At 46.3% G+C, this 22,248-nt stretch overlaps 1 protein-coding gene across 5 annotated transcripts in view; it reads left to right on the top strand.

The window, feature by feature from the left end:
- The window catches only part of LOC144140443 (uncharacterized), a 253,062-nt gene that overhangs the window by 213,043 nt on the left and 17,771 nt on the right, over positions 1-22,248 (top strand). For 3 of the 5 annotated variants that reach the window (XM_077672299.1, XM_077672300.1, XM_077672303.1), the window contains 9 exons: positions 42-77; positions 2,723-2,761; positions 3,638-3,673; positions 6,450-6,497; positions 8,001-8,090; positions 10,593-10,670; positions 17,983-18,021; positions 19,350-19,460; positions 21,834-22,043. In XM_077672299.1, coding sequence (XP_077528425.1) covers positions 42-77; positions 2,723-2,761; positions 3,638-3,673; positions 6,450-6,497; positions 8,001-8,090; positions 10,593-10,670; positions 17,983-18,021; positions 19,350-19,460; positions 21,834-22,043 — 687 coding nt within the window. The remainder of the gene's footprint in view (positions 1-41; positions 78-2,722; positions 2,762-3,637; positions 3,674-6,449; positions 6,498-8,000; positions 8,091-10,592; positions 10,671-17,982; positions 18,022-19,349; positions 19,461-21,833; positions 22,044-22,248) is intronic. The other 2 variants (XM_077672301.1, XM_077672302.1) reach the window with 1 other exon arrangement.

The raw sequence follows: 22,248 nt of genomic DNA on the forward strand, positions 1-22,248 counted from the left end.
AAGCACCAAGGACAAGTATTTACATAAGTTGTTTGTTACAGGTGAGCTCTGGGATACAGACTGAGGACAGTGCAAAGGTGTGCTTGGTTTTCCTTCCTGATGTGTCAGTGACCCGATCAGTCTCACAACGTGACTTTAACAAACCAATATAACCCTTTGCAACACGGCACGTACAATTGTACACGCGACTTTTAAGAGCATTTTTAAAAGTTACAATTGTCTTCATCCCCACTTGAACCATTCAGTCAGCATTCAAATTTCCCGCTCTACGAAGGGAAGTGCGAATGCTGGCTGAGAAGTTCAAGTGGGGTTCAAGAACACCTACTTGACACACCAAATGCTCGGCACGTCAAGTAAGTGTTCTTGGTTTTACATTTTCTGTCCAGTTAAAACTTTTATTAAAACTAAACTGAAGCTGTTACCTTGATATATAAGGACTACAGATGACAATAATGTGTATAGGTTTTCTATCGTCGCAATGGTTAGGAAACGGTGGTCACGTTTACGGTAGCGTGTTTACGATTAGGCCACGACCTAATTTATTAACTGCTTATGAGATCGAGTTGTTCATGGCTTTTAAGTGAAATTTTGGTTATCAAAAACATACGCACGCAGCTTCAGTTTTTTTTCTGGTGGCTGCATACTACTAATGCGTGTCGCAAAGGGATAAAGTTCTCATCTGCTGCTGCTTCTGCTACCACACTTTCTGCGGCTGCCTGTTATTTAATCCTGCTTTGATAGCCTCGTTGATGGGATATTCGTCTGTCACTAGTTTTGATGGTACAATTCGAAACCGCATCATTGCTTTCTTTGCAATCTTAAAGGAGTACTGACACGAAATTTTTATGTTACGTTTTTTTCGCTGCTATGCGTGCCTACCAGCCCACTAATCATAGAATGACAGATTAGACGGTCGAGCGCAGCGTAAACATTCATTTACGGCGTCGTTTATTCGTGCCAGTTTCGGTTTCGACTGAAAAACGCCGAGCGGCCGCCATGACAGCATGTATAACATGACGTCACCATTCTTGCCGTATCGCTGCCTCTCTGGAAGCGCGCGCGAGCGAGCGCACGCGCGCGCCCAGACCGGCCGAGGTTTTCGCCGTCCCCACAGGCCCGGGCAGCATGACGTCAGTCCCAAAACCATGACGTGTACACACGCCCGAGCAGCGCGCGCCAACCACAGCCAGCGCGTCAGCTTCGTCACGGGAGCCCCGACGTCGGCAGTTTGGGGCACGTAGCAGATGATGTCACGTCGGCCCGCTCTGGGCTTTCTCGTGCGGGCGAAGATTAAAATGGATTTTAAATATGTTTCGCTGAACGGTTGCTGTTGAAACTTGCTGGGAGATATCTCCTGATAAAAAGAAAACGTTTTACATAGTTATCTCAGCTTTGAAATTTCGTGTCAGTACTCCTTTAAGATTGAGGGATTGTAGAGTTTGCAGCAGAAACTTGCTGCTTACGCATTTCTATTAAAGCGTACGATAGTATGCGGATGTAGAATACAATGTCAGTGAAGCCACTTCTTTCTTCTTTATGCTTCTTTGAGCTAAATTAGCCACTTGCTTTCTTGCATGCGTTGAATGAAACTAAACTACGCCTAACGAATCAAAGTAACTAACTAAACTACTGACGACGCTAAGCAAGCCCACTGAAAATGGGCAGCCTTATTTCTTAGAGCACTGCACGGGCCAGATTTTAAGGCCCGAGCCCGCTTCGCGAAGCCCGAGCCCGACCCGGGCCCGTAACACCTAGCCCGAGCCCGGTCCGGGCCCGGGCAATCATAAGTGGGCCTGGCCCGAGCTCGGTCCGGGCCCGTCATCTCAAGCCCAGGCCCGGCACGGCCCGATAATTTTTTTTTTTTTTTTTGGGTCTAGAGAGGGCCCGCGCGTGTCTGACCAGGCCCGATCTTTGACGCTGAAGGAAGTTTATTATACTATGGGCGATCAGACGGAGCATCTAGTCTGTACAAGCACGTCATGAACTGAAACGCAAAAAATAAGGGTTTAAAAGTGCACGTAGTTTAGCTTTCACCGTCTGCAGTTCACGCCACATCGGCTTAATAATAGCTCGTATTCTTACATGAGAGACACCATCACCTTTGAAGACCAGACTCTTGGCAACTTCACGTGGTTGTCTCGGCCACAAGTTGGTATTGCTTAAATTTTTTGATCCGCATTTGAATCAACGAGTATGTACGCGCGTTGAAATACTTCCCCTCCAGTGATTGTTAAGCGGTGGTGTTTCTGTGGTACGCGAGTTTGATTCCCGACCACGGCAGCCGCATTTTGATTGGTGCGACATCTAAAACACACGTGTATATACATAGACATAGGTGCACAGCTCAAGGATGTCTGAATTAATTCCTTCCCCTCTGGGGCATTCCTTGTAATTGTATCTTGGTATGTTTACACCAAAATATAAAATCTTGATGCAGTACAAGAAATGTCATTAAAATTGCAGTATAGTGACCATCAGACCTAGCCAAACTCGTTTTTAAAACAACGCGCACAAATAACAGTAAGAAGCGCGCAAAAATAAACCAAGAATATTCATTTTGATGCTCTTTTCTACACTTCACGTCGGACCAATTAATGGCCGTGCCTACGAATTCAAGCCCGAGCCCGGCCCGGGCCCGCCGATAATTGACTTCGGGTGGCCCAGCCCGGCCCGGGCTTTCGGGCCGGCCCGGGCCCATGCAGTGCTCTATTATTTCTCGCAGGTCGATTCCGTCGTGCAGACACAGGATGCTGCAAAGAAGGCGATGCGCTTGTTTTCATTTGTTTGCAAAGCCTGCCGTATTTACTCGAATATAAGGCGAGGTTTTCTCTAAAATCCGTAATCTCAATACCCTGCCTTAAATTCGAAGCTCAGTATTTATGTGTGTGTGTGTGTATATATATATATATATATATATATAGAAATAAGGGTTGGCAGTCAAGAAAACCTCGGAAATTAAAGGGGAGAATGTGGTAGGTCATTGAAACAGATAAAGAATTTGGAAAGATAGAAAGTTTTCTTGACTGCCAACCCTTATTTCTGTCTTAATTCAACGAGCCCCTCATTTCCCATTCTGATTCGCTATATATATATGTGTGTGTGTGTGTGTGTGTGTGGCTTTTTTTTATATATATATAATCGTGACCACCCTATAATCGAATAAATATGGTAGTTTTCTATTCCCATACCTTTGAGGATGAATAAGCTCTGCACAGCCACAGGTAGGAAAAAAAATGGAAGGCACCTAAGCACTTCTTGTGAGTTTTGAATGTGAATAATGTTTCCCAAGTTTTGGTGCTGGTTACTTTTCAAGTTCCTACGCGTGTTGGCTGGAGATCGGAACAATTGGAAATTTGAGTGCTCTTTTTTGTGTGTTGTATTAACGTGTAGCACACGCATAGAAACGCGTAGGGCAAGTTCAGGGGTTGTTCTGCCGTTACAGACGCTGCCGATGACACCGCTAGCTTTTTTGCTTGATGGGGCGGGAATGCTCGCGTTCTGTCATTTCTGTGCCATTCATGGGTAGTTTTTAGTCATCGCAATCTATAACGAGTGACCAAGCCAGGCTCCAGCCTTATCTCCACACTTGCACAATCTGCTGGCAGCATCAATTAACATGCATGACGTTCCCTCGCAGGTCGATGCTGAATTGCAGACAGAGGACGTCGCAAAGGCAAGCCAGTTTTTATTCCTTACAATTCAAAAGGACCTTATCGTGAAAGATTTTTAGATTTTTGGGCTTTATTGGAAAACATTGTAGCTGAAAATGCAGCTTTTATAATCGTGTGCACAAAAACAAATTTTTTTTTTTTGCATTTTGAATCGAAAATTAAAATTTTTTTTTACGTTTACGGTAGTGCCGTGAAAAATTATAAAACATGGACTCTTCTTCTTGATGGCAGACGTAATCTGAACAGACTGACAGCTGCTGCAAAAGTGAGGTGAAGTCATCTAGATTGCTGAGTAGTCTTGAGTTTAGCTGAGAGGGAGTGAAGCTACTGTAATTTTTGCGTCTTGTATTGCACAAGATGGCTTGGCTAAAATTGGCCTACAAACATGACTTGTTATGCTGTTTTTCTGCCTCAAGTCATAGAACTTGTTATAGAAACTCTAAACTTGCTTACATGCACATTAAAGGGGCCCTGAAAGGCATTTTGAGCACACTAAATGAACTAGCGCAACCGTTAGATTGGGTCATCAACATCCTCTGTGCCAAGTATTACTCTTTTACGCGCAGCAGAAAGCTCACACTTTTGTTGCAAAGTTTGTCGTTTTTTTCTCACCCTTCCCTTCGTGTTTTTGGACGCCGCCATCTTCACATGTCTACATCATCGATTCCCAGATGTTCGTCATGAGCTAGACATCCTGCTATTGGGCGGCTTTTTCACGCACTTCCGGCAAAGAGATGAGTCGTCTGCTCAGCGTCGGCTCGCCGGCTGATCTGCCAGCGGAGTGCCGGAGTGCTTGGGTATTTTACGACAAACGAAACAAGTGTAAAACAAACGCTTAACCGTTTGTATTGAATGCAACACGGCCATAACACGACATGGATATTCTCTTACCTGAGTACGTTCCATAAAGAAAGCGTTGAAGCCCCGTGGCACTTCTTTCGTGCAATCGCAGAGAACGCCCCGAGCCGAATGCCCGGGTTTGACGCATACATTTTATTCAACTTCAAAACAATCCAGAGATGCGTTTCTAACGAACACAACATCACAACATGCGTTGAAAGTCTGAACCACGATTGACAGAGGAGGGGTTGCCGTCGTAAATTCGGTACTCACCTCGCGCGCGGTTTGCGGGGACGAACAGCAAGTCACTTAACTCTGGCGCACAAGCCGATGGCTTTTAGCCACGCACACTGCACATACCCCATGCGAGGTTGAGTCGTACGTCGCTCGAGAAAGATAATCCAGACCATGGGAAGCACTATCCACCCGCAGAAGCACAACGTCGCATTTCATCGCAAAACAAAGGCGTCCACAACACACACACCATCGCCTCCTATAATGCCAAACGCATCTCGCACTTCCCAATGGGAGTGAGTGGTACGCCTGCAGTGCCCACATGTCGCGAAGTGGGGCCCCAAGCTGAACCGGGATCACGCAACCGTAACTGACTTCTGGAGCGGTTTGTGCCTTGTTGCCAAGGCAACCGATGTTTGAGATTGTTAAAGAAATGGCGCTCGCTCCAGCGCTCAGAAAGCTCAGAGTCGCGGTGGAGCATGTTTTGCCAACGTTGCCGCTCTCCACCACGCGTCGCCCCAAGCTGAACTGGTCACATGATTGAAGCGTTTTGTGCACGGGTTCTGTATCGGTTTAATATGACTTTTTCACATGCCGCCGGCAGGAATTACCACCGCCGCAAAATAAGACCCGGCACCAGCGGGGCCACATCTGATACGGCGCTTTTTGGATAAACAGTGCGCGGTGCATCAAGGGAACGAGCGCACGACCCTCCCCGTGTGGCTGCGAGTTCGCCGCCGATAGAAAGTCGTGCCGCCAGCAACGTACACCGCGAAAGGGCAAGGCCAGGCCGCCGCATACATGCGGCCAGATTTTTCGTTCGCTTTTCCAGCCTTGAGCGGAGTGCGGAATTCATGGTGTCAACGAAGCTTGCCCGTAGCAGACGACAGTTTGAGCAGCGCAATAGCGGAAGTACGTCACCGCTGCGGAGCGCAGCATCATGGGAGGCAAGGCTCGCGCGCCGTCAACAGCGGAGAGTAAGGAGGAGGAAACGCGGAGCGACGATAATGCGCGGTTTTTGATTTACGATTTCTCAGCTAATACTCATCGCTTTAACAAAATTCTTGCGGGAGGAGATTGCAAATACATTGCTTTATTTGGGTACATGTACATCCATGCATCGGCGGAAGGTATTTCAGGACCCCTTTAAAATGTCATTGTAGTATAGTATCACTACCTTAAATGTAGCTTGCGTTTAGTATAAATGAATTTTAGCTGTCAAAGTACTTTCCACAAATTATACGTGATGCCTTCGTGTTCTCTAATAGAGCGAAATGAAAGGAAGAATTAAAGCAACCACACAAATTTGGCTATTTCAGCCCGTGGATACAAATACAGCAACGTAGTTCTTTGTACATTTATGGACTCTGATAGTGGTTGGTAGTGTAAGTGCTGTGTGTTTTTCTGTCCTGTGCTGCATGTAATGTAAAAATTTGTGCATTCAGGCTTTTGTGTTCACATTTGTATGGGTTCATTTGTTTTTTATTGTATGTTTCCTGTATTGAGAGAGGATTAAGCCTCACAACATGCAAAAAGACGAAAAAACTATTTGTTCAGGTATTTTTTTTTTATTGACTATCTTAGGTGAGATGGCGGCAAACTGTGAGACATTCAGTACAACAGCGGGAGATGTTGCATGTAGGATTTAGCTTAAGATTTGCCTGCGAACAAACATCGATGAAGAAATTCTTTTGTTGTGTGCAGGTCGACTGTACCACCATCACAGAGGAGACTGGAGACATCTCATCCAAGGCATGTCGCATTGAAGCAGAAAAATGCTTTCTTAATGTAGCTTGGTTTCACATCAAATTGTTGCAAAGTTTGGAAGCGTGCTGCTGAGCATGAGGACGCGGGTTCGATTCCCGGCCGCGGTGACCGCTTTTCTGGAGGAGGCAAAAAGCAAAAACGCCTGTGTGTTCGAGATTTCGGCGCACGTTAAAGATCCCGAGGTGGTAAAAATTAATCCGGAGCCCTCCACTACATCGTGCCTCATTGCCTGCATTGCGTCGGTGGTAAACCCTACAATCAATCAAATTAAGCAGTTTGGAAATCGTTAGAATCAAATGCCTCCTAAGCGATCCTCCCTAAATCACTAAACGAAATTTTGTCAACTGCATAGGCTGTTGATCGAATTCTCTCTGATCACCTTTGTTGAAAATTCGGGCTGTGAAAAAGAAAAAAACAACCTTTTTCTCCTGCTTGTATTGAACAATGACAATGTTATTGCTCAAGCTAAATTCAAGAAAAAAATAACCTGCCTAAAAGGTATCCAGGTGGAGCTCTATGCATGTACCTACACCTTTTGCACCCTTTTGTATGTGCACGTTGATTGCAATAGTAGCCTCCTAAATTAATTTTTATTCTGAGTAGTGCCATCTCTTTTACTTCAAACTAGTTTCTAACAATATTGCATGTAAATCCAGAGTGAGCTCTCTTTAAAATGTTTTATGTGTTCACTAAACACAAAAAGTATAAACCATTGAGGTCTCGGTGAGTTGGTTTGGCCATTTAGGTTGACAGCGAAGCACAGACAGTTGGACCGTTGTATGAAGACATTGCTTCAAAAGTGAGTAGTTACATTTGCTGTTAGCACAGCATACCGTCTAAGTTTCTTCGCAATTTGGCTCATCAAAGAGGTTAGTAGTGTTTTCTCTTCAAAAATACTTCTGGTCAAAAAAAGGAAGGGCCCAAGCATGCCTGTGAGATGGTGAGATTTTTTTCTGTTTTGTAATTAGATACATATAAATGATACCTGTATGCAGCACATCTTAAAAACAGTTTCAACACTTCTGGTCAAAGCTGGAAATTATGCTGTAGGTCTACTGCACGTTTTAATAAACCGAATTAAAAATGGTCTTTCTTTTATGTCTATCGAAGTAGGAAATCACAAATGCTTACTTGTGAAGGTAATTTTTTTTCCCGAAATGATGTTCTCAGCTACTGCGATTTCAATGTCATACTAGACAAAACCTAGCCACTAGTACATAGTGTTGCACTTAAAAAGACTTCGTTTACACTTAAGGTTATTTACTAGCTAATGCCCACTTTTGTGCCTCCTGGCCCGGAAAGGTGCATATTTATGCAAAATTATTGAACGCAACTTTGTAAGCAAGAAATCCACAATTCAAGTGCCTGAAACACTTTCCGGGTTGCACTTCTTTCCACCTTGGAGCCACCTGGCCCAAACCTTCCATTTGTGACGTCTGCCGACAATTTTGGGCAGCTTTTGGCATTGACTTGTGGCTTGACTTGCAGCTGGCTAGTGCCCAACTTCAGCTCGAGCGCCTGAGCATCACCATCCAACAACACAACTCTGAGACGGAGGCTCTTCGGAACAACCTCACGGTCAGTGGGCTACTTCACTCAACAGCAAAGGGCACTTCTTACTCTTGGCTGCAGTGTTCTCACCTCTGATTGGTGGAGAGCTAGACCTTAAATTATACTAAGCAGGTTTGCAACCTCTGTGCTGATTAGCTCTGGAGGACAGCTAGAAGGGAATGAGGGGTAATCGGGCAGTGAGCTTCTTCTGGCGTGTAACATAACTGGCTTTCGCAAATTACTCCCCCCATTCTATTTTTGAATGAGATGCTTGAGCAATATTTGAAACATGCTCGTAGAAGCAATACGAGAAGCGGTGTATCGGTGGTCTGTATATCTAATAGCAATATGTGAATATGATGGTGACGGTCACGTGCAGAACTCATTCTTACGAAGGGAGCGTGACACCGATTTTTGGCCACAAATTGAGCGATAAAAAGGTTGTATTCCATAGCTGTTGGAAATGATTGATAAGTGGCGAGCAAACCAGTATTCTTTTGTGAGCACTGTGGGCTAACGTACGGGATAGCAGAGGACCCCGGCTAGCTTTGCTAGAGAACGCTACGTGCCGTACACTAGCCCTGCGGAATCCGAAGACTCGCGCACGGGTTCGAGTACTCGCATGCGGTAGACAGGCTCGGGCAATCCAAAGTGAGGCTTTATTGCCTGGCAGATACAGTGCATACACCAGACAACACGACTATCGCTCGCGGGGAGACAGTGGCTCCTGTCGCTCGCTCAAGCCGTTGGGCTCAGACCTCGATATCCATCATCACGGCCGCGGGAGCAGGGGAGGCATCCCGAGGCGACCGATCAGGGCAGAATCTCTCAGCAGAGTCCGTGGAGCCAACTGGGTTCACCGTCATCGGGGCATTCGGCGTAGGCACAGCCGAGCCAACCGACTCCGACCAAATCACCCAGTCGACTCCCTGCCGGAGCGCTCGTTCGTCCCGCAGGTCAGCTTGGAGGGGAGAGGAGGTCTTCCCCAGGTCGGGGAGAGGGTGGCGTGAAGGAAGGTGGCAAACTGGTCCTCCTTCCCCCGCGCCCTCGCGCGCACGTTCGCGGCGAGCTGGTTCGGCGCGTTGCGCGGGGTCATGAAGAGGACACGACCTACGTGACGCGCCGGCTACCCAAAATGGCGGCTCCCAGCTCGCAGAAACATGTGCAGGCGAGGCGTAGGGGAACACGGGCCCCCACAGCACTAGGCGGAGTTTCTTGGTTGAACGAAATTTAATCACTGTAATGTAGTGTTGTCGTTCAGGGGTGTCGTTATATTGCGTTCTAACTGTACTTTTGCATATTTCATCGATCGAGTTTTGTCTGCGCTAGGTCGCGGGTTCGATTCCCGGCTGCGGCGGCCGCTTTTCTGATGGAGGCGAAAAGCAAAAACGCCCGTGTGTACGAGATTTCGGCGCACGTTAAAGATCCCCAGGTGGTCAAAATTAATCCGGAGCCCTCTACTACGGGGTGCCTCATCGCCTGCGTTGCGTTGGCGCGTTAAACCCTACAATTAATCAATGTTTTGTCTGCGCTCATTTCTGTTTTGTGTTTGGTTGTCTGTAGTTGCTTGATTTTGCATTGCTTGCGTGCCTCCAAACTGCAGTGCTCTGTGACCTCGGGCATCTAGGCATACTGCAATAAATAAACAAACTTGGCAACAATTGTAGACATAAACATTAATGTACATTCAGCCCACCACAGGGGCAGTACATTTAACTGCCTGCGTGCTGCTTGTTTGTTCAGCTTGTTTCTTCATAAGCATACGTGCCAGGTCTTTCAATTTGTCTGGGAGGCTCCCGAATTTCGATGGCTTTATACGATTGTGCGGCCGAAACAAAAATGTCCCGAAAATGCACCTGTGTTGGCCAGCTCTTTCTCGAAGTCTGGCCCGCATTGCACTGGAGCTACCTGACAATCCAATCCAATCCAATCCTACACTGGTTGACATCGCTATCGTGTAAAACTCAAAAAGCGTAGTCGGCAATTACGCACAGGTTGACCCGGTCAGCATCACAGCAATGCCGAATGCGAGACGCAGTCACACATAGGAGAAAAAATTGCACCCAGTTTCGAGAATCCGTCTGACAACCATTGGTCACATTGTTTTGGCGAAATGTCGCAGTGGCAAACATTGTTATGGCTGGCAATATTCCCAGGACTTCCTGATAAGAGAAACAGCCATGTTGAAGATTTTGCAAGTGACCAGTGGTGTAGCTTGTCAGTTGTTCGGACAAGACGTATCGGTTTCTGCTTTGTTGTCGCTAAAATAAAAAGGCATGTAAAATATTCCATTCTGTTGCTTCTAATTTCGCCTCCCATCAGATCTCCCTAATTCCATCCCGGTGAACCTGGCAGGTATGCACATGCACTCTAAATGTACATCTCCACCAATGTGGTCACATATTTCACAGGGATTCATATTACATAGCGAATAGTATGGTTTATTCAGCACCTTCTGAAGATGAAGTGCCAGTTTAGCCAGTCAAGGCAATGATTTGTCCCTGACAGCAGAATTTTGTTGTGTACTAGGAATCTGACCGCTACCTCGCCGAAGCACGGAACACATGCAGCACCCTGAAAGAACAAGTGACGGGGCTGAAAAAACAGGTGCGCTCTTTTTTTTAAACTTCCATTTCTTGTGCATCCCAGTACCAACTCACACGTTGTCAAGAATATTAAAATTTCACTCGTTTGCATATTGCCCAGATTATTAATTGTGGTGGTTTGGGGAAGATTTGCTTTTGCAGTTACAAATTTGTCCTGTTGGACGGCAAAGTTTGTCCAGTATCTTGAGCTTAAGAACAGAGAGGTAATGCGAGATACAGTGGAACCCCGATAATACCATTTTCAAGGGACTACGCGAAAGCGTCGGATGACCGAGGTGCGAGTAAATGCAGGCCTAGTAGGCAGTCTCACGCGACAGGTGGGCTAAGAACTTATTTAAACTACTATATTTAGCGTGTTCTCGCGTGATTTGTGAACCTTTAGCTCAAATCCGAAGTTTGCAAAAAAATTAGTGCCCTTCCACTCTGTTAAGAAGGATGACCTGCAAAGCTGGATGCAGTACGCGCAATGCACGAAACAAAGCATGTTTGTTTGTAATTTATGACTGGGCATACTTCCTAGCCAATTACCTGAATGAAACTTTGAAGGACACGAGATTTATTCTAGCGGACAAACTTGGAGCTGTCTGTTTCTCTCCCGCGTCGTAGGCATCTTACTGTCTGCGTAACACACCGACCTAATCCGCTCGACCACCGAGGACACCAGAAAGTTTGCATTGGGGTGGTAGATGTATGCGTTTAAACCTCCCGCCAGCACGACGGACATGCCGTCAGTGAGGGGGTGTGAAACCTATATCTGCGCTTGCACCCCTTCCCTCCACTCCCCAACTCATGCCTTATAAGCGGGCAACAAGTTATGTGCGCGTGCTTAGAAGTGAAAAGCACCGCCACAATTGTCGCTCCAAAAACCCTTCAAGCTGAATGAGAAATATTGGCTCAAGTCGACGTTGCTGTTCATCCGGAAGGGATTCCCAGCTACTTGGCGAGCTGAAACCTGCGGTGGAAACGCCGGTGGCGGCAGCGGCATCTTGTTGTTTTCGCACTCATTGGAGCTTCTGTTCTGGCGGACGCTTCGATTGTTGGTGTTCTTTCTCCGAGCGAACGACACGCGTCTGACCATAGGGAGTTAAAACCTGGAAGGACTCAAGCTTTATTCTAGTTGACAAATATTTGGCTGCCAGTTTCCGTCCCGCGTCGTAGGCATCTCACTGAATGTGTAACACACCAACAAAAACTCGAATCCCTCCACCATTAAAGGGACACTGAAGTGATATGTAAACATTGCGGGATTACTTGCGCAAATTGTAGTCCGGAGTCCCCAGACCATGTTTCGACCACCCTGGGCGCATTTACGCGATTTTATTTAGTAGAAAAATTAATTCGAAAATGCTGTCCTCCTCTCTTTACGCTTGCCCATTTTCTGCGGCGTTTTCGTGTGACGCCGAGAGGAGCCGAGCTCACAATTGGCTGCGCTACTGCACGGCTCCCCTGCCTTCAGACAGTCAGTCGGCCCAGCGTTTCGTCCGCCGGCCGCCGACGGGTCGTCGCAATTCGTTCGCTCAGTTGAAACGAAGCCAGGACACGTTTGTGAATGGTAGAATCTGCCTTTCTTTACTTGGTTAGTTTGTACACTGTATCTAGCTCCAAGTCAAGGTCGCTTCACACAAGCGCTGCACAAGCGCACATGCGACGCTTCGCTGACTGGTACGCCAGTAGGAAAATATAAGGCCTCTTGAAGGCGGGAGAAGAGTGAGCGAAGTCAATATAGGTACTAAGGAAATAAAATCAACTGATATTTTTACCGTACAGCGTAAAACTAGGGTGCGGGAAGCACTTTTTTGCGCTGGGCAAACAAGCACAGCGGTCAGCAGCACGACTATGCATCTGCGAACGCTTTTCCGTCTACGAAATGCAATTGCTAGACGTAAGCTATTGTGGAAACTCGGGCGACGCTTACTGCACGAGCGCAATACAACAAATAGTCACCTAAGCTGCTTGAAATGCCAAAACTAAATAAAAGCGTAAACTGGTTGTACAATATATACACTATATTACCAAGGCCAGCGGAGCCCGCTCCGTGGCCGAGTTGTTTGGGGGGCTAGATATGCCACCGGAAGTATTTTGCAAGTCAGGAGTTCGAATCCCCGCGGGTACGTGCTTTTTTTTTTCTTTAAGTTAACTTTTTCGTTTTCCGCCGATGTTTTCTATATAGGCCTTATGCAAAATCTGCTGCCCTCTCGCGGCCACCGCGAGCGCGACCGCCATGTTCAAGGGCTCAACTGGAAAGCGGAGCATCGAACTGCAGCGAGTTCCCGGCGATCTATCGTTTCCTGTCGTCCAGGATGCCTACATACTGTTGTGTGCCATGTTGCACACAAAGTGGGAACAAGGATGCTCAAGTGGCAAATGTAATAATTCTAGAAGTCAAAGTATTAATGTTTATTGCGTGTCGCGTGCGCGTGTGTGCGTGCCGTGCGTGCGTGGCGCGCGCGCAGCGAATCGTAGCCGTGTGAAATTCGTTCATGTAACAATGACAACAACAAATTATGTTCGTGTGATATGAAAGGGGTTACCAAAGAACTGCCTGCTTCTCTCAATATGTCAGAATTACCTCGCGCTAACGCAGCGGCGATTGCGGACTATACTACTTCGGTGATCGGCGCGAATGCGACCTGCGCTAACGCAGCGGCGATTGCGGACTACTACTTCGGTGATCGGCGCGAACGCGATCGAAGCTATAAGAAGAATTACAGCGAATGCTGAATGGAACGGCCAGCGCTTGTGCGTGTAATACTGATAAAGTAGCGTTCGTGCTTGCTGGTCCGGTGTTTGAAATTATTTGATCCCTCGGAAGGCAGGAGTGTCAACTGGCTTGAACATAGAGGGTGCAACCGCTGTGTTTACATGCTTTGCGAGTTCAAGGCGAACATCGCTGCTACAGTTCATGTTCGGACGTAGTTTTAGGTACTGTTTGAAAGATGCCGTTTTTTACATTCTCACAACGAAGAGAAGTTTGCACGCGATGTAAGCATTCTGCGTTCACACCAAATGCAGGGCAAAATGAGTTCGAGTGGTTGCAGGAACGAACTCCGTGCCGAACACGAACCATCGCTTGATCCGCGATTTTTCTTGCCATGAATGTCGATTATCTGGCCAAAAGCACACGCAAAACAAAAAAAAAAAAAAAAAAAAAACGCTGCGCAAAAAATGCCCTTCTAACAAAAAAAGGTACATGGAAAAAGACGCAGTTTAGGTACATTTATTGTATGCCTTAGTTCTGCAATTAGCGCAATAAATGATTATTGAGCATTTTCAGTGCATAATTGAGGAGGTAGAACGAAGGGGAGGAGGGGGTAGCTGTTTCGTAGACACTTCATAGGCTCCGTAGACATTTCGCAGGTAGCTGTTTCGTAGGCTCCGGTAGCAGGCACAACGCACAGCAACAGCAGGACCAGCGACACTGAAACCAAACAACAGACCCGTGAAATTCAATACAGGCACAGAAACATTACCTGTTCAAAAGCTAGACTAGTGCTTACAAATAAGAGAAGGGGAGAAAGCCGTCATTTAGACCTAAATTTGAATACGGTGTGACGTGGCCTTTAATGCAGACCCTTGGGAATAAACAGGACGGCTGGTAGTTGAAGCATTTATGACAATTATAAAAATAATCCAAGATGATTTACGTAGTTGCAACTAGAGCACCATGGTCTTTGACCATGTTAGAGACTACAGTACCTGCTCTGCATAACAAGAGTCCTTAAACACTCCATAAGTAGTATACACGTTAACAAGCGTGGGTAAAATAAATTAACAGAGTCTTCACACAGACAAAATAAATGAAACGAGCGCCACAAGCAAAGGTGACGAAAATATGACAGCCTTTTTAATGACCCTCGCACAAACAATGCGCTTGCGCATGATGCGTTCAGGTGTGCTTTCACACGACAGAAAGCGCAACCCGCAGTCCATAGCGTTAGTCCTATAAAAATTAATCACCAACTGTGTTCGATCGTTTGTAATCTGCACATTCATTATCGTGGCAAGAATTCCTTAGTATTTATTTTTCATTCAAAACGCTTCCATCAATCGAAAATTTACTCTGCACCGGGCTGCAGCATTGCAGTGCTATTTGATTTCTTAAAAACGGGATCTTTTTTTTTTTGCGAGCGACCCAGGATTGCTGTTACAAAAACAAGCGCAAAGTTGAATCGCGGAAGAGCGAGCATTCGTCAATGTTTTTTCGCTTTCATAAGGACGATTTACTGCACTGTTTGTTGCAAAACACGATACCCCAGCGCTACTTGAACAAACAAGAGCCGTGAGCCAAATATTTATTGCATAAAATAAGAAACGCACAAGAAGTGAAACGGAACACGCGTGTTGCGGCTGCCCGAGCGACTGATTTTTCAAAACTTCGATTTGCGTGCGGCACCACTGATGGCTCGGTAAGCTTTACAATGTAATTCATTCTAGGCACCATTAAAGAACTTCTGCGCAAACTCAAAAGCACATACAAATAACAACAAACCGAGAGTACTTACCCGGCGCACCGTTTCGTCTTCATCATCGGCAGGCAAACGTACGATTCGGTGGCGAACTTGTAACTGCGCTCCTGGTGCCGTTGCGATTGCGTTTTGGACGCGTAATATGTCTCCGCGAAGCCGGACGGGAACCGGGGCAACGCAGACAAGTCCACACACCATTCAGCAGTCATTACGTGCGACAACACAGCACGAGACGGGCAGCGAGTCACCAAGAAGCGATAATACGCACGCGCAGCACCTTGTAGCACACGTATTCCCGACCGGCGCTATCCTTAAACATGGCGTCGAAGCGAGGGTTCGATTCGGCTGCGACAGAGGGCAGCACTTTTGCATAAGGCCTATTGAGTTCACCTTTTTTTGGGCCGCAACGTTCATGGCTCCACGAACTAGTTCACAGAATGCGCGCAGGCTGGCACTGGCGCGCTTGTGAGTTCTCGTTGGCGTGCTGTTGCCCTAAGCACCGACTGCTTGCGGGCAGTGGGCACAGGCCAGCCAGAATGAACAGACCCTTGGCCTGGTGCAAACCCGCTTTTTACGATACAGGCATGAGTGAGGCAAGCTCCAAATATGGGGGAAAAGCGCATGACATTTGTGCGTCTGCGGGTACGCGGAGGGCGTTCATGCACTACGTAGGTTTCGGCTAGTGAATGCTACGATTCCAAGCCGTCCTAGGAGGCTTATCTTTATGCATTTTTACAGCTGACAACATGGCAGAATCGCGGTATGATGATTACTGAGTTATTGAGAATACCCATCCAACAACGCCAACGGTTGTGTTTTACAGAACCGAAACCGAAACTTGTTTGGTTGCTCACCTTGGGCATCGTCCAATCACGGTGCCCGCTCCTCCTAACGTCACAGCTTTAGTTGGTGCGGCCGCCGCAAACCGCGCATGGTAGTTTTTCTTCTTTTGCACTTTGTAAAATAATTACCGATTTGTCAATCGTAAAAACGATGAAAAGTGTGCTAATTTGAGCCAGTCTACACAGTGCAAGCAAAAACGGGAGCTTGACAAATTCACTTCAGTGTCCCTTTAAGGGCAGCTGACAGGTCGGGTTGAGCCGCGAGACTTCCACGTTTGAATTTCCGCCAGCACAAGCGCATGTCATCGGTACTGGCATGAAGACTAGCTGTGCATGCACGCCCCCCCTGCTTCCACCCCCAACCAGTGCACGCATAAACGGGCAGCCGGTGATGGGCACTTGCTTACACAGCTTAGACGTGAAGTACAAGGGCGAAAATGTCGCGCTAAAGCCTTTCATGCTAATAAAGACTTACAGGCTCGCGTCAGTGTTCAAAGCGGGCGAGTTGCTTTGGTAACGCCTGATAAGGGCGATGCCGCCGTTATCAATCCATTGCGCAGCTTCTGAAAGGGTCATCGGTGGTGGCGAGGGGATTAATGAAAACTGGGGGAGCTAAACATAAACTGCTTCGCGGCAAAAGAGAAACAGCTATTTTGTGCTCTTTCCCTTCCTCTGCGTTGGAGGTAGCCCGCCATCCTGGCGCCGCACGCTACGCGATCCCGGGCCGTCTGGCGCTATTTATAGCCCGCCAGCCTGTGCCTTGCGTGCAGGAGATAAGGCCGACGTGGTTATTGATAGGGGGAAAGCGAGTGTGCACATGTCAAGGCCAAGCGAAAGGAACGATAGCACCAGGCGGCAATGGGGGAAAGGCAGCAAAGGAGCGGAGGGACAGCTCCGATTTGAAAGACGCTGATATGCAGAGAGAGAGAGAGATGCGAAAGCTGCTACGTTTGCAGGTCACGTGACGGGGACACATATTGTAGTGTCAAGTTTCGACACTACGAACCGCCACCCTTCCGATTTCAAGTAGTTTGCTGCCAAATTAAAATTATTTCCACCAATTTGTTTAGAAATTGCTTGTGGTTATCGGGCTACATAAAACGCTGGCTTTCATATGAGCTAGAGAACATATACGCGACAAAAACCGGTTGTCTGTTCCTTTCAAAGAGAAGGCTCAGGTTCGAATCCGACAGTGCGATAGTTTTTTTTTTTTTTTTTTTTTTAGACTTTTTCGGTCATCGTATTCTGTTAATACTTTTTTTACTCTGGTTTTTATTATCTGGTTTTTACTATATCAAGACATCGACGCAGAGGACTTCTAGAATGGGTTGAGTTACGTTTAATATAGGTTGTGTTTTGTGTCGTTGGGGTGGGTTAGGTTAGGTTTGTTGCAGTTGGGCTGGATTTGGGTAGGTTAGAGAGAGAGAGAGAGAGAGAGAGAGAGAGATGCGAAAGAAACACACTTGGATTGAGCGGACGAGGAAAGCAGGTGTTAGGTCACCGCCGCGGGCGTGTGTGTTATGTCGTTCGTTGGCGGCTCGGTGAGAGCTTCAAATTCACGGTCCGCCCACCAGTCCCCTGAACTTTGACTTCTCGCGGTTGCGCAGTGGCGTACTGCCGCCGCGTGCGGCCGTTGAAAGTTAACTCTCACTCGCGAGTACCCGCCTGATTGTTTGCATCTGTTCAGCAAGTGGTCCGGCCCGCTTGCGGGCTTTAGCGCTTGAAGGTCGAGACGAGGCAGCGAAGTGGTGTAAAAGATGCGAAAAACGCCAGTTTATCAGCGCCAGAGTCCGTCGTATGAGCGGACCGCGTGCACCCGAGCGTCATCACCGGGGTTTTTAATGCATTGTTTCTATGGGGATCTTGCCGTTACCGCGGTGATCTGTCGTAAGAAGCGGGTCGTCGTAACAACGGGGGACGTAGCAGCGGTGTTCCGCTGTATTTTAGTATCCTAAAAAAATCTAAGGAGGGGTTGAGAAAATTGACCTGTGCTCTTTATGTGCAGCTGGAAGATAGCAACAAGGAGAACAAGGAGATGAAAGAGGTGAGCTATTGTTTTATTTCCAGTGTCTGCTTTGTTTTGTGAAAACCTCTTCAAACTGACGTCGTGCTGAAACGGTGGAGCGGTATTTCATGCCACAAAGCATGCTCTGCTTGTGGCTCTGTTTGTTCCTGCAAAGGGAATCAAGTGTTGGTGCTTTCTTATTAAATTATGTGATTAATTTTTTATTAACTGCAATATAATTAATTTCATCATTGGGTAATTTTTTGAATAATTATTTTTTAGTTATTAACGATTAAAAATGATTCGTTCAATTAATTAAAAAATATTGTACACAAACTGCAGAAAGACTTGTATGTGAGGTTTTGCCGAAATATCAGGGGGTTCGAGTTGACCCACTGTCCTTAGGCGCGCAATATACATTTGGGAGTTGATGTGTGCATTTGATTTTGCTTGATTTGGGGAGGTAATGTACATTAAGCGCACACTAAAAAAAAATACACCCTTGTACACGAGACTCCCGCATTGAGTTCCGAATCTTTTGAATGAGCCTCCATGTGACCCCCCGACTGACTGGGTGGGCGAATCTACCGCAGACTAGATCTTACGTTTGGTTTGTAGCACTTTGTTTCATTTTTGCAGCAATGAAAATTCCTGTCACTGCTTTTGGTTTTCATATTTTCATTTCACGGGGCCGCTCCGTGGGCATTCGAGCACATGGTGAAAGAGGGAAATAAGACCTTTGATGGCTACAGCATACAGTGGATAGTAACCTTGGTCGCAGCTGTAATTTAAACGCAAAGTGAAGTGACATTGCTGAGCTCCCCAGGGTTGGTTTGGTGGCCACACTTCAATGTATCTAGGCCACTTGAAAGCCGGCATTCGAAAGTGGTAGTGTACTAAAGTTTAGGAACTCTAACCAACCAATGATTACCGTTATAAGCCCAGGCTAGTTAAATTGGGATAGTTTTAGCAATTCCCAGCCGCGGTGGCCGCTTTTCTGATGGAGGCGAAAAGTGAAAACGTCCGCGTGTTCGACATTTCGCCAAGTGGTCAAAATTAATCCGGAGCCCTCCACTATGGCGCGCCTCATCGCCTGAGGTGTCGGCGCGTTAAAGCCCACAATCAGTCAATCAATGAGTATAGTTTTAGGGTGGCTAGAATTTACAAAAGTTCACTCTGCATCATTGTTCGCCAATATAGTTGTGCGGGCATTGTAGCGGTACAATTTTTTTATTTGCGTGCAAGCCTTGTGTTGTAAAGGAAACTGTTGCCTCTCACGTTCGTGCCATGTTCGGTGCAAATTCGTTCTACTTAGGTGAGGTGCTTACCAGAGGGTGATCGATTGGTTAATGTTCCCGACTTTGCAGGAAATCCACTCGCTCGAATCGCGTCTGGCTTCACAGGAGAAAAAGGCTCAAGAGGCCAATTCGCAGCAGCTGCAAGCGGATGGCCAATCATCGGCAGCGCTTACGGCTGAAGTAAGTGCCGTGCCCTTTTACTTCACTCAGCTAGTCTTGGCTTTGTGCTGGCTTTCTGTTCCTTTTGGAGGAGGGTTTTTTTAGGGTGTAGTTGTTCAAAGTGCGTACGTGGCTCTTATTGTCACTGTTTGTCTGTGTGAGCAACGTCACTGCAGCGTACACTTATCAGAAAAGCGATGCAAGCAATAGCAAGTACTTTCTTCAGACAGCAGGTGATAGGCGGTAGGAGCCAAGCGACATGTTTAAGGGGGGACACTCCTCTTAAAAAAACTTTTTTAATTTTGAAGTAAACTCTGTGAAACTTGTCAGTCTTGCTGCTTTTCCTCCACTGATTTCAAATATGGCATTATTTTTTTTGTTGGTCAATTAGGCCCCGAGGTAATTAGAGTTAATTAACCAATTTTGGAGGAACAATAGACAAAACTGTGTTGGTAAGAAAACTGTAATCTTTACATTTTCCAACACTATGAACCCTGGTGAGTGCAATAAGACAATCAGTTTTTTTATTCATCGCTTGGAACTAATTTTACAGCTCATTAAACTTCAGTGTGTGAAGTTGGCACTCCAAATGGCTCCTTGCCAGTGTTGCCACCAAGGTTTAATGAGCTGTAAAATTAGTTCCAAGCGATGCATAAAAAAACTGTCTTATTGCACTCACCAGTGCTCATAGTATTAGAAAATGTAAAGATTACAGTTTTCTTACCAACACAGTTTTGTCTATTGTTCCTCCAAAAGTGGATAATTACCTCTAATTATCTCGGGGCCTAATTGACCAACAAAAAAAATAATGCCATATTTGAAATCAGTGGAGAAAAAGCAGCAAGACTAAGTTTGACAGAGTTTATTTCAAAATTAAAAAAGTTTTTTAAGAGCAGTGTTGTCCCGGCAACCATGAGAATTACTGTCAAGAATTTCTCACGGCAGTCGACTCATTGGCTAAGCGCGCTACGCGGAGATTCTATGGGATAAATATTCCCTACGAAGCCGTGTTTGCAGCTGCCCTTGTAGCGCTGTGGTATAGTGCGTACCTGGTTTTCCGACAATACGGTGGTTTTTCTTTTTTCTTTTTTTTTTTTTTTTTTTAGAATTTTTCGATCATTGTATTCTGTTAATACTTTTTTTTTTTTACTCTGGTTTTTACTATATCAAGAGATCGACGCAGAGGACTTCTAGAATGGGTTGAATTACATTTAATATAGGTTGTGTTTTGCGTCGTTGGGGTGGGTTAGGTTAGGTTTGTTGCAGTTGGGCTGGATTTGGGTAGGTTATGATGCATTCGGTTTGGTTGCGCTAGGTTCAGTGAGGTTATGTTACGTTAGGTTACATTGGGACGTAATATGGTTCAGTAAATTTTAGGCCAGCCAGCTTTTATGGAAACTGCCGTGATAATTTCCCAGAGGCAATTCTCACGACTGCTGTGAGATTAGACGCAGCCCATGTTTCATGTGTGGTACTTTCAACTGAAGTTTACTGGAGGAGTGTCGATTACACTTTCAAAACTACTGTACATTTCAGCATTTTTACGCATTGCATCCTGATATTGAGGAACTATTCTGGTGGTACCACAGTCAAAACTCGACTCAACGAAGTTGAGGGGAGTTGCGAATTATTTCGTTAAATTGAGAACCTCGGTAAATCGGGTTAGGTATTTCTGCGTCACTTAAAATTCGGTACATATGATGATATACCGTAGCAGCGGCCAGAAGACTACGGGGCCAAATTTTTCTTCATCTCTGCTTCAGAAGGCAGCTATTTATCTTTTAAACACAGTGGTCACTATCAGCTTCCTCTCAGCAACATTCTATCAGTATGCAGTATGGTGTTGCCAGGGCCGGGGGTGTTTCAGTGTCAGAATACCCCCCAAAACTTTGTGTGCACTGCCTATCCCTCGTCCTTTCAGCCTTTTTTATCTCATGCTTTACACGTGGCTTTATTTTTAAAAAATCTAAAAACAAAAATAAAATGCACCAAGCTGGAAGCAAAATGATAATAAAATGTTTGGCTGCAGACTCTGTTTTTTTTTTTTTTTTTTTTGTTGTTGTTGTTGTTTTTTACTGAGTATGTAACACCCTCAAAAAAATTTCTGGCTACACCACTGGTATGGATGGTGTGACTCCTATTCGCAGTTTCCAACTTAATCCCGTACGAATCCTCCTTGCTGATGTATTGGCTTTAATCCACCACAGCGAGACTGGGTCTCAGATAAGTCGTGTAAGCTAGATATAAAACACGCAAGGGGAGGTAGTAGATTTTATTCGCTGCTGCCTACTGAAGCTGTCGAGCTGACTGTCCAGAATTGTGTAGGAAACCCTCGTTAGTCGTGCAGTTTGCTCGGAAGGCTTTCTCCATTTTTGTCCCTGTTTTAATGCCCAGAACAAGAAGCTCGCCGCGGAGGTGGAGGCGCTGAGGGCAGATGTGAAGGCAAGCAACCAGAGGCTCTGGTGTGCGATAGAATCCCACGTGATGAAGTACGGCATCATTGAACGGCTACTGAGTGAGAAGCAAGAGGAGGTGGACTTCCTCAAGAACGAGGTCGCGCGCCTCACACGCAACGCAGGGGGCGGACCACTGCCTCTGCACAGGGTTGGTGCCAGTTTGAAGCGGCTCTTTGTTGTGTTGCAAACACCGGGGTGGGGGTTTGAACAAGCGGGGAATTGAGGAACACTGGGGGAAGATTGAATTGAAAAGTGGGGATTCTTGAGAAGGTTATTTAGATTGGAAGAGTAGAGAATTGGGGAACACGAGGCGATTTGAATCGGGAAAGCGGGGAATTAAGGAAAACTGGGAT

This window comes from Haemaphysalis longicornis, unplaced genomic scaffold (genome assembly GCF_048455015.1).
Source record: "Haemaphysalis longicornis isolate Haplotype H1 unplaced genomic scaffold, Haemaphysalis longicornis Haplotype H1 scaffold_1, whole genome shotgun sequence".
In the NCBI taxonomy this organism is placed as follows: Eukaryota; Metazoa; Arthropoda; class Arachnida; order Ixodida; family Ixodidae; genus Haemaphysalis; species Haemaphysalis longicornis.